Raw genomic sequence first — 12,221 nt, 5'->3', positions numbered from 1 at the left:
GACAAAGCTTATGAGACGTTCACTCAAAAATACTGAAGGGAAACAATCCAGATATATTATAATAAAATAAAACTGGTTAACTCTTCTTTAATTCTAGAGGTTTATGCTCTTTTTAAGGAAATATGTATATGTAATCCCTATAAACGTCTGAATATTTTGAACTGAAACTTTCATACGAACTAAACAATCTATTTTTTCACACTTCTACATATGATTTGCATACATTCAAAAGAAAATGAAAACTGGGACTTCATCTCTTTTAAGGAGAACAGTGTTGTCAAACTTACCAATAGTATCTGTTTTAACCATCAATATATGTGAGAAAACAGCAGAAATAGGAAATTGTTTTAATATTGCAACAATATCATTCTCATGTAAATATAACCAGGCATTAACAGGGTCTTCATCCTGAAAATATAACATTACTAAATATAACCAGGGTCTTCATCCCAAAAATATAATATTACTAAATATCACCAGCCATTAACAGGGTCTTCATCCTGAAAATATAACATTACTAAATATAACCAGGTATTAACAGGGTCTTCATCCTGAAAATACAACATTACTAAATATAACCAGGGTCTTCATCCCAAAAATATAATATTACTAAATATCACCGGCCATTAACAGGGTCTTCATCCTGAAAATATAACATTACTAAATATAACCAGGCATAAACAGGGTCTTCATCCTGAAAATACAACATTACTAAATATAACCAGGGTCTTCATCCCAAAAATATAATATTACTAAATATCACCAGCCATTAACAGGGTCTTCATCCTGAAAATATAACATTACTAAATATCACAGGCATTACCAGGGTCTTCATCCTGAAAATATAACATTACTAAATATAAGCAGGTATAAACAGGATCTTCATCCTGAAAACATAACATTACTAAATGTTTCTCTGGAGTTTGCAAAATTAAACAACAAAATATAACATAACTAAATATTTCTCTGGACCTCTCAAAATAAAACAATAACAAAATTAACATTATTCAGACAGGAAAACAAATTGTTAACTTGTTAAAATGACAAAATCTGAAAGGACAACCCTCCTTCACAAGATCATCAGATCAGTCACAGATCAATTATCATTCGATCTCAGATCAGTTACAGATCAATCATCATTGTATCAATCACATATCAGTCATCATCAGATCAAACATCATCTGATCTCAACGGATCAGTCACTGATCAATCATTATCAGATCAATCACAGATCAGTTATCATCGGGTCAGCCCAAGATCAATTATCATCAGATCAATCACAGATCAATTATCATCAGTTCAATCACAGATCAATTATCATCAGATCAATCACAGATCAATTATCATCGGATCAATCACAGATCAATTATCATGTCCACTTGCAAGTGAGGTAAAAATAATATAATAGACATACCTCTTCTCCATCCGAATCTACCAGAATCCACGTAGCATCTTGATTTAAACTTTCTGGACTTTGAGATATTCTCATGTGACACATAAATTCTTCTCTGCCTCTAAATATACATAAACAGATGATTTGAAAGATCCAACAATTAAAATGATATAGTTTTAAATTCAATAACTCAAAGATGATAAAATATCCCAACATGTGGTCTAACGGTCACCGTAGATCATAACATCTGTTATCTATGTAGGTTGTGGGTATGATCCCATGCCCACCTAACAACATTAGTATTTTTCGGGTTTTTCCACTGCTAAAAAAGCTCCTCAATCAAATTATTGACATAAAATAGACCATGTGTTAGTCCCTAACTGACCTATTCAATATTAAATCCAATATTTATCTCTCTCCTCTCTCACAAACATTTTTGAATTTAGGTCTAAGAAGATGTACTTACTTCGGTGGAAGTAAAACTGTTGCCAAACAAACGACCACATGATCTAAAACAGGGCCTCCGAACATCCCTTCATTAGCTGTAGTCGGGACTGGTATCTGTATTAACTTAGATGCCCATTGACCAGCGCCACCTGGACATCGTAAAATATGATTCAATATAAAACAATGATCTTCAAACGTTGCCACTCGCAATAAGACACCTACCTGAAAACAAAAAAATCTCTACATTGCTTATAATTTTTGCACCATTATATTTAAACAAACATTATGCAAGAGCTCATTGTGGGTCTTTCTTTAGGCCTGAAATGTTATCTAAATTATTAATTAGACATTTATTAACTTATCCAGACCATAATCAACTCTAGATGTGGAGGGCGCATAATAAAAAACAATTTTTCTGTTTGCTTTACTGCAATTAATCTGTAACCCATGCATTAAAAGGATTTATAAAAATTACCAATATGTCTGTCCATTTTCTGATATTTTTGGTGAATTCCTGATCACGACACGGTCGTCTGTGGAAAGCGAAGAGAACAGAAATACAATCTTTCAATCTGTTAATCTGGTGAACAAGTTGTAATTTATGTCGGGTGTGGGCTGAAAACAAAATAAACATGGTATAAAATTGAAATTTTTATAAATAATTTAGGTGTTTCAGTTAAAGGCTCAATACCACTCTTGTTGTAACTGAATAAAATGTCCCAATCTTTATTCTGGTCAACAAATTGTACTATTTTAGAATATTTCAATTAATTGATGATACAAATTTCATCTTAACACACCCTATTTAAAAATTTTGAAAAATTCAACATAATGGTTTGAAACGTCTAACGTAAACCTTTTCAAATGAAACTTCGATTTAAAAATATTTTCGAACCCTCTGGACAAGTAAAATAGGATGTAATGGATAATTTACACAACAGGTAGGACACTTAACCATCTAGTACTTAGATAGAGATATTATTTATTTTCTGGAGCTTTCAAGCCAGCAAGAGTGTTATTGTCCCTTTAAAGTCTCATTGTGTTATTATCAATCTGATTAGAATACAGATCTATATTTCGTTTCGGTTTTTTTATACTTTCGATGGCCTACACTACATGAAGATCTGACCGGTTGTAGTGGGGGATGGAGGGCCTGACAAGGACAGCTGTCTAGTCGTTCAGATGGGACGAAAAACCAAGGTCCCGTGTACACATTGGTGTGCACGTAAAAGATCCCTTGGCAGTTGGAATTCGATATAAGAGTAGGCTGTAGCGCCCTTGCCCGGGCAAAATTTCCCTCATAGCACACTGTATGGCGTATGCCCGTCTTCATTAGTCCAGGTTAGGAGCAGAACAGTAAGACGTTAAACCCCATTTCATTCGGTTTTAGCGGGACATCGCATCAGAGGTCTTACAAGCGGCTTTTGACACTATGACCTCAGACATTGATTAATCAACCAGCGTTGACGTTTCTAGTGCTTTACCCACAGTTCCGTGCATCGCACGCCAAGAACTAGCCGTAACAGACCGTTTCATTTTCTAATCCCTCACATTAACCAGAATGTGGCTTATATAACAACTCTTCCAGATCCTAGTGCTGTGAAGACAAGTAAAACGAAATTCTGAACTATAAAAAACAAAACGAAATAGGATCTGTGTTTTAATCAGATTGTGTTATTATAGGGCAATAGGAATCTATAATAGGAATATTTGTCCAAAAATATTTGTTAATGAGTAATGCAGAATTTTAAGTTTTTTAATTCAAGATAAATATCTACATTGTATCATAAAATATAACCCATATAAAAGTCATATACAAACCTTGTACAGGAGCATTTTTAGGAATATCTCGTAACGCTGGACACGTCAAAAATAAGTTGTATAAGTACGACTCCACTTGTAACCTGAAATAAAATTTAACGTTTTTATTTAAAGGAGCAGGACTAAAAATTTTATATTTCAATGATTGTTCTATGATCTGTTTCAGTGGATATCAGGATCATAAACCAAATACTGATCAATCTTTTGATGAAAGTGAAGATTCATTTGACTGATGACTGTAAACAAAATATCTACATAATTTTTTCAATTAGAAGACTTTGCGAACACTGCCATCAATTTAACGTTTTCAATATAAAGCAAAACTACCATGGTTTTTCTAGATGCACAAACCTTCAACCAGCCTAAGAGTAGGCTATGGTGCCGCTGTCGGGGCAAAATTTCCCTCATAGCACACTGTATGGCATATGCCCGTCTTGATTAGCCTAGTTGGAGCAGAACAGCAGGACGTTAAACCCCATTTCTTTTCATTTTTTATTTGAGTGTTTAACAATGTGACTTGTCATGTGACTTGCCATTCATTAGAGACCGTCGCAAAATGTCCACACTTGCATTCAAACAAATAACACACAGAACTGGATGGGGGTGGGTTTAACGACACCACTGATTGAAAATAATAAAATAAATGTTGGTTATTTAATATTGAAATGAAATGAAATGTGGTTTAACGTCCTACTGTTCTGCTCCGCTTACTTGCCATGGCTCCCTATTCAATATTGAATCATGAACAGAACTATGTCTTCATTTTCTTACACCGTCTGCTCAGATGAGCACGAGGGTCGAGATTTTCCATGGGTTATTCGTTTCCAGGACGCAGGCGTTGAAATATTATGACAAACCCTTACCTTGATAATTGAGCAGAATAAGCAAAGAGTGATATTTTTTCTATAATTTCATCTCGTATTGTTTGTAGTGTTGTTGACATGTTGTTTAAAGATTCTTTACATAGTTCACCTTGTTGATATGAATGTACTGTCGACACTCTCGCTTTATCACCACACATTCCCTGAACAAATACAATAAAATACGGTAGTTTTATAGAATGATTTATATGTTTTATTTATTTACACATTCTTCCCTTATGAGATGTAGAGACATTGTGATACAAGGATTCAAATTTAAGGGTCCAGCGGGGGACTCAATGATAGACCTTATGATACACTGCGCACACGTTAACCATTCGGCCATAAAACCCATCCAGTCAAGTAATAATTACAAGCCATAAATTCAGGACTGGATTAAGACCTATAGACTTATTTATGTAATTCAAAATTAAAAAACAATATCTTGCAAATCCTGGCTGAAGATACCACATATATACATGTACCTGAGCTATGACACTATGCTACCTGAGCTATGACACTATATACCTGAGCTATATACATGTATGACAGTATGCTACCTGATCTATATGACACAACATACCTGAGCTATGACAGTATGCTACCTGAGCTATATATGACACTATATACCTGAGCTATATATGACACTATGCTAATGCTACTTAAGCTATGACACAATGTACCTGAGCTATATATGACAATATATACCTGAGCTATATATGACAGTATGCTACCTGATCTATATGACAGTATGCTACCTGATCTATATGACACTACATACCTGAGCTATGACAGTATGAGATGTTAAAATCCACATATCTTCCTGTAACTGACTGTATTCATTCTGTAATAACTTCACATTCTCTTCTGCACTCAATAAATTTTTACGAGCACGAAAATAATTCAACAATATCTCATGGAATGGATGGCTCTCCTTTTTACCTTCATTCTGAAATTAACAACAAATTATTTGAAGAACTTTTATCATTAAAATACCTAGTAGTCTCAGCTGTGTCATGTACCTTCGACAAAACTTATATAAATCGACATTTTGAATCCCCTTCCTTACAAAATGAAATGAAAATGAAATGAAATGGGGTTTAACGTTCTACTGTTCTGCTCCGACTGGGCTAATGAAGATGGGCATACACCATACAGTGTGCTATGAGGGAAATTTTGCCAGGGCAGCAGCACTATGGCCTATTCTTATATCGAATTCCAGCTGCCAAGGGATCTTTTATGTGCATACTAATGTATACACAGGACCTCTTTTTTTTTTATCCCATCCGAATGACTAGACAGCTGTCCTTGTCAGGCCCTCCGTCTTGCATCACTGACAACGGGAAACCATGTTGGAAAACAATATAAATCAACATTTTGAATCCTTTTCCTTACAAGCTGCTGATTGTCGTTTTCATTTATTTAACAATATAATTTTTCATGATAAAATTTACCCAAATTGATTATTGCTAGGTTTCCGCTATCCTTGATTCGCGATACGATTGAAATCATGGTTTTAATCGTGGAGTAATCGTGGTCAGCCTATCAGGTCTTATCATATATTGAGGTCAGTCGCAGCGATCATGTTGATCGTATCAAAACGTATCTGCACGCATGTGATCGTGGACTATCAATAGGGACAATCCGATCGTAACGTCGCACCACAGTGGAAACCGAACATTAGCAAACAAAATCTCCTGACTTGGATTAAAAATAGACCCATCAAAGGATTTTACCCAATTCTTTCTGGTGGCACTGGCTTGTTGACTGAGCTAGTGCCAAACTCAGTCAGCTACCATGACACCCCCAATTAATACGAAGGGATGTTGTTGACTTGGGGGACAGAAACTGTCAATGTGATTGAATCTTTTGATGTATTCTTTTTTTGGGGGGAGCAGAAAATCAGCCTTTGTCAAAATTGAAACTCGACTTAACAAACAGAAAGATTACCAAAATCAGCACAAGACGAACATGTAAGACTAGAGATAAACTTTATTAAACACTGTATTGCGATATAAATAGAGAATTTAAATCAAAGAATGTACTTACCAGGACAACCTGGTCTACAAATATACTTACCATGACAATCTGGTCTATACTATATATAAATATACCTACCATGACAACCTGGTCTACAAATATATTTACCATGACAACCTGGTCTATAAATATACCTACCATGATAACCTAGTCTATAAATATACCTACCATGACAACCTGGTCTATAAATATACTTACCATGACAAACTGGTCTATAAAAGCTGTACTCTGTATCAACTGGGGATTGTAATACAACTGTTGTAACTGCTCAAACGTCATTGGTTTAAAACAAGAACCAACTTCGTGGATGAAATGAATACGCCTGGCCTCCATAGCTTCACGTACAGACTTTAATCTGGCCTCTTCTTCAGCTGACGTGGGAAATACATATTCTTCCTCTTCCAGATTAACGTCAAGTGGCGATTCGTCTTGTGCTATTTCTTTAGGACACGTTACTTGACCTTCTTCAGTCGAAGTGCCTTCAAAGTCTGTTTCTGTAAGGATCTCATATTGCGACGAAACATTAGAATCTACGGATACTTGATTCAAATAATTTGGTTTCGCACTAGCGACAATATTTCCAGAAATATTTTTGGATGGCTCTCTGGTTTGTTCGACAATATTTTCTGGTTCCGTAACAGTTTTCATGTTGCTTTCTGGAACAGAAACATTTTGCTCATCTGCTTGTACAGCTGGTTGTGATTGTTCTTCAGTTGTCATGGTCACGACCTCATCTTCAGCTACCAGTACATCGGTTGTCATGGCAACAGCCTCATTTTCAGATATCAGTACATCAGTTGTCATGGTTACAGCCTCATTTTCACATACTGGTACTTCAGCTGTATCTGTTGTGTTTATCGTGTTTTCGTAAAGCCTTTCAACATTTGTGTTTGCTTCAATTTCTAGATTCACACGAAAGTCGTTTGATGTGATTGTCTCTGATAATTCTTGAGTTTCACTGAGCAACGTATTCTCTTGTTCGCTTACCCGTAATACGTCCTCTACTGTATAATCTACTATACCTAATTTATTTATATCTGGATAAATGTTTAATTCAGGTTGTACAGGAATATTAGAACTAGATAAGTCTGGAAATGCTGTAACAGTTTCAGAACTGAGTCCACCGAATTCTGATGTTTCAATTTTATCACCTGCTGCAGCCATGTCTGATAACAGACCTGAGGTATTTTCAACGTTTGCTTTCTCCACAGTTTCCACTGTTTTATTTGCATTACCCCGGTCGCAAGTTTTGATATCAGTCTCAATATTTGATTGGATTTCATCATTTCTAAATGGAATGTTTTCCGTATTATGATTTTCTAAATCGTTATTAACTATATTAGTTTCTAACTTTTCTACATCTAAGATATTTTCTACAAGTTTATCGGAAGTGACAAGTTTATTTTCATTTTTTTCCGTCTTTTGTCCCGTGTCTAAACCAGCCCCTTCTTCTTTGCTGTCCCCTTGTTCTACATCCTGAGGCTGATCTTTAATATCACTCTCTGGTTTTATTGTCACTGTTTCCACTGTCCTTTCTTCTTTGTCTTTTTCGGTGATCTGTGAAGTTTTGATATTTCCACTGTCTTCCGTGACAGATGGAGCCACTGTGGAAGAAGATACGATCGGCAGCTCTGCAACAGATGGAGCCACTGTGGAAGAAGATACAATCGGCAGCTCTGCAACATGTTTGATCTTGGGTTTAGTCTTCACCTAAAATGGAAACGATGAGAATCAGAGAAAAATGGGGATTAACATCCACTTGACACAAACTGGGTCATTTCGGGACTAACATGCAGTTCAATTTTATTTCAATAATTCGCTTGTGCGTAGGGATCTTTAGCAGTACGAGGAAACTGGAGGACCCCGGAGAAAACCCACAAGGTTGGACAGACGACTCTACTCCTTGTCACGCACAACAATGATGTTGTTATTTTACGGTGAAAAGATGGGCTTCTGATATCCAATATTTAAGACACAATGAAAATTTTAAAATTGGAACACGAATCATACTTGATGAACGAGGCTAGCCATACCTCACAGAAGAATACTACCAATGTAACCAGATGCCAAAGACTGCCATTCAATTTTGACTCTTCGCATATTTAGCCAAACACAACTGATTAGAAATTACAGTAAAAACAGAAACATTGTTTACATAAGATGTTACTGGTTCGGGCAGAATGATGCCTTTTACTCATTTTAATACCCATTTACTCTATACATAAATAAGAATTAATTTTTACCTACAACTACTTCAAACGTCTAAAATTTATTTTTCTATTACATAACAAAAATGTTTTAGAATTTAATTTGTAAGAGAAAAAAGTTAATATTTGTGGCTCATTAAGCCGCATCGATGTGATCCTTATATCAGTGATTGTAGCGGCCTAGCAAATATTCACTGCTGATCAGTGTGGTCATCATGCAAGCACACAGAAGAGGTTTAATGGTTCATGGTCATCTGAGTGGGATAATTTTTTGTGAAGTGTATGTTGTTTTCGCCCTTTATAACAACAGAATCAATCGTGGAATTTTTAGGTTTTATAACCATATAGTAAGTGTGTCTTTTCACCGCAATTTCAGTTCACAAACTGAATTTCTAATAATGTGATGTTGTATGAATAATGTTAACAACTCATAGCCTAAAATATTAGAAATATGTGGCAGAAATCAAAAATATTTAAGATTTTATGTTTGTGCAAATAAAATAGTCCATTTTCTGAATCATGTTAAAATGCTTGGGGTCGGCGACCGTCAATTAAAAGGAATCGGCAGTCTTATATTATATGGAAATAAAAGGTTGAAAAATGTTATCTTTGTGTATATTTTATAGTCACTATATATTCTGAATTGTTATAACAATGTCTTGTATTTGTGAACAATTGGCTGTCATTGATAGTCCATTAAAAGGAATCTGTGGTAGTCGGCAGTCCTCAGCGATGAAAAGACAAACCATAACTAACTCTGGTGTATCACCTAGGAGGGGGGGGATGGCCGAATGGTTAGCACGTGCACGCTGCGCTGTACCATTCTGTCTGTCATTGAGTCAACTGGCGTGGTTTCAAATCCCCGGTTGTACGTGACAAGGAGTAGGGTCGCCTGTCCAACCTCATGGGTTTTCTCTGGGTCCTCCGGTATCCTCCCACTGCTAAAGACCCCTACGCGCAAGCGAATTATTGAAATAAAATTGTACCATGACCTAGTTTGTGTCGAGTGGACCTTAAACTCCATTTCTCTCTCTCTCTTTGTATCACCTTGGACATGGATCATGGATTTGGAAAAGTCAAGTCTAGGATATTTGAATTTCCACAATTTAATTGAGAGGACATATTATCATGATTGTCAGCTCAAGCATCATTATTCGATTTAGTTAAATGTCGTTTATTTCTTTGCATATTGAAGATAGACCGGGGGCAATTATCAAAATCTTTCATTTCAACTCGAGAGAAAAGTAAAACGCATTTTTTGTTCTACTTTCGATTTAGCAATAATTTTGACAGCGGGTTTCTGCTAAATATGGTTTTTGATTGCAACAATTATTCGTTAAACAAGAACACTGGCATATCCTCTAACAATCGCACAGACAGTGCTGAGAAACTTAGGCATGTATACCTTTGTTTTTCGGGGTTTTTCTCGGACAGCCTCTGCCATTCTTTCTTTTTGTTTTGATTACGATTGGTCATATGACTTGGTTCATAGATCAGCGCCATCTACTGTAAACAAAAGTACATAATATATTGATAACTCCGATGGATTTTAAAACAGACTAGATTATCAAGACATTTCATAAATGGAGTTATCTCCCTTCAATTGTAGAGTACAACTATTAATTCTTTTCTGAATATGGGCCTGTAACCATGGAGTCTAACCGTTAAATCAGCAAATATCATAACATGAACCTTCAGACAAATCTAAAATTATGCTGTTTATCAACAACCCTAAGCTAAAGAAAACCATTCCTAACAAAAACTTTTTCCGCGATTTCAAACTTGAAGTTGTACTAGTTGTAGCCTACAGTCTTGTGTCGACCAGCTGGGAGTGGGTATCAAGATATGCAAAACTCATCCTTCAAACTATAACTGTTTCGAATCTTGTAAACAAAGTTAAACGGATTTGGTTCCGTTTAAGGCAGTGGTTCTCAACCCTTTTTTTTTGCCAACGGCACACCTTGGAACACATGAAAAAATAGCGGCACACCTGGCTGAATATGAAAAATATTTGAATTTTGCAAAATAAAAACATGGCAGGCCTAGACGACATACAACTAGACAGAGATTAGTCATAGACACATAGAAAGACTCAAAACTAAATAAAGAAAAACACATCCATAAACACCAGTGAATACTCAATTGGGATCACGTGGTTTTTCGCATTTTCTTAGTGTGCCGTTCAAAATTTCGCGGCACACTTTCGAAGATCTCGCGGCACACCTGTGTGTCGTGGCACACTGGTTGAGAATCACTGGAGTAAAGTTGGTCTATACTCTGGTCATCAAGTGACGTCCCTACGCTGCGGTTGTGAAACCGATTAGTATCTTTGGGAGCGAGATATGGGGGAGTGAACTTGTAGCCTAGGCCTATATATAGCAAAACATATATGTCTAAATGGAGCAAAGTTGAGCACAATAAACTCACCACAAATGCATGTAAATCTATATTATCACAACCACCAAGAACCACTAATATACTATTCAAAAAAAGTAGGGGATATTTGATTTTGGGGGCATAATACTAAAATATGCAAATGACTACGAAAAAAAGTCACTATAGAACCTAACAGAAGAAACATTTCCAGTTACATGTGACGCCCAAACGCACCAATAGCTACCGCATGGAATGCAGGTGATGCTTGGGATCATCATGGGGGTCCAACCCAAGATTTGCACGACTCTGACTTTGAATGTTACAGTCATTGTGGCATTGAATTCCAGGGTGGAAACATCAGTTTAATTGTTTTAGTGACCAGAAAACAAATTTTGATATGCGTCGGCTTGCCCAAAATGAAAGGTTACGTGCCCTTGGCATGCTACATATCGGCACAACACAGGCGGTTGTGGCGCGGACGATGAATGTTTCTCAGTCTGTCATAAGCAGGCTATGGTCCAGATACCGTGATACACAATCTGTACAGGACAGACCACGCTCAGGTCGACCAAGGGCGACAACTCAAGCCCAGGATCGATTTATCCGTACCTTGGCCTTGAGAAATCGTGTCATCACAGCAAATCAGATCAGCGCTCGTCTTCAAACAGACACTGGTGTGAGAGTGAGTGGCCAGACGATTCGGAATCGACTGCATAGGGGTCACCTCCGCGCCCGACGTCCTCGCGTAAACCCTTGTTTGAGAGATCATCACATTCAGGCAAGACGTCGTTGGTGTAGGGATCGTCAACACTGGGATAATCGACGCTGGAGCAATGTGATGTTTTCAGATGAGTCAAGGTTCACTGTTGATTTTTTGGTCGAAACGAGCGCTTCCAAGACGTTAACGTCATCAGACATGATCGATTTGGGGGTGGTTCTGTTATGGTGTGGGGAGGCATCACTGTTGCTGGAAGAACGGCTTTACATGTTGTTGCAGGGCGTGTTACAGGCCAGTACTACCGGGACAACATCTTGGCAGTCCATGTTGTGCCGTTCGCACGACGTCATGGCCGCCGT

General features: G+C 36.9%; 1 protein-coding gene across 1 annotated transcript in view; it reads right to left on the bottom strand.

The window, feature by feature from the left end:
* Positions 1-10,258, bottom strand: part of LOC126828094 (ectopic P granules protein 5 homolog) — a 51,118-nt gene extending 40,860 nt beyond the window's left edge. Inside the window, exons 1-9 of the mRNA XM_056102378.1 lie at positions 10,174-10,258; positions 6,760-8,271; positions 5,303-5,470; positions 4,525-4,685; positions 3,662-3,744; positions 2,316-2,455; positions 1,860-2,062; positions 1,415-1,514; positions 288-408 (exon numbers count right to left, since the gene is read on the bottom strand). Of these exons, the coding sequence (XP_055958353.1) occupies positions 288-408; positions 1,415-1,514; positions 1,860-2,062; positions 2,316-2,455; positions 3,662-3,744; positions 4,525-4,685; positions 5,303-5,470; positions 6,760-8,271; positions 10,174-10,212 (2,527 nt within the window). The 5' untranslated portion in view covers positions 10,213-10,258. The remainder of the gene's footprint in view (positions 1-287; positions 409-1,414; positions 1,515-1,859; positions 2,063-2,315; positions 2,456-3,661; positions 3,745-4,524; positions 4,686-5,302; positions 5,471-6,759; positions 8,272-10,173) is intronic.
* Positions 10,259-12,221: the final 1,963 nt, after the last annotated feature.

This window comes from Patella vulgata, chromosome 7 (assembly GCF_932274485.2).
Source record: "Patella vulgata chromosome 7, xgPatVulg1.2, whole genome shotgun sequence".
NCBI lineage: Eukaryota > Metazoa > Mollusca > Gastropoda > Patellidae > Patella > Patella vulgata.
The sequence above is the reverse complement of the archived record's forward strand: the minus strand, read 5'-3'. Positions and strand labels throughout refer to the sequence as shown.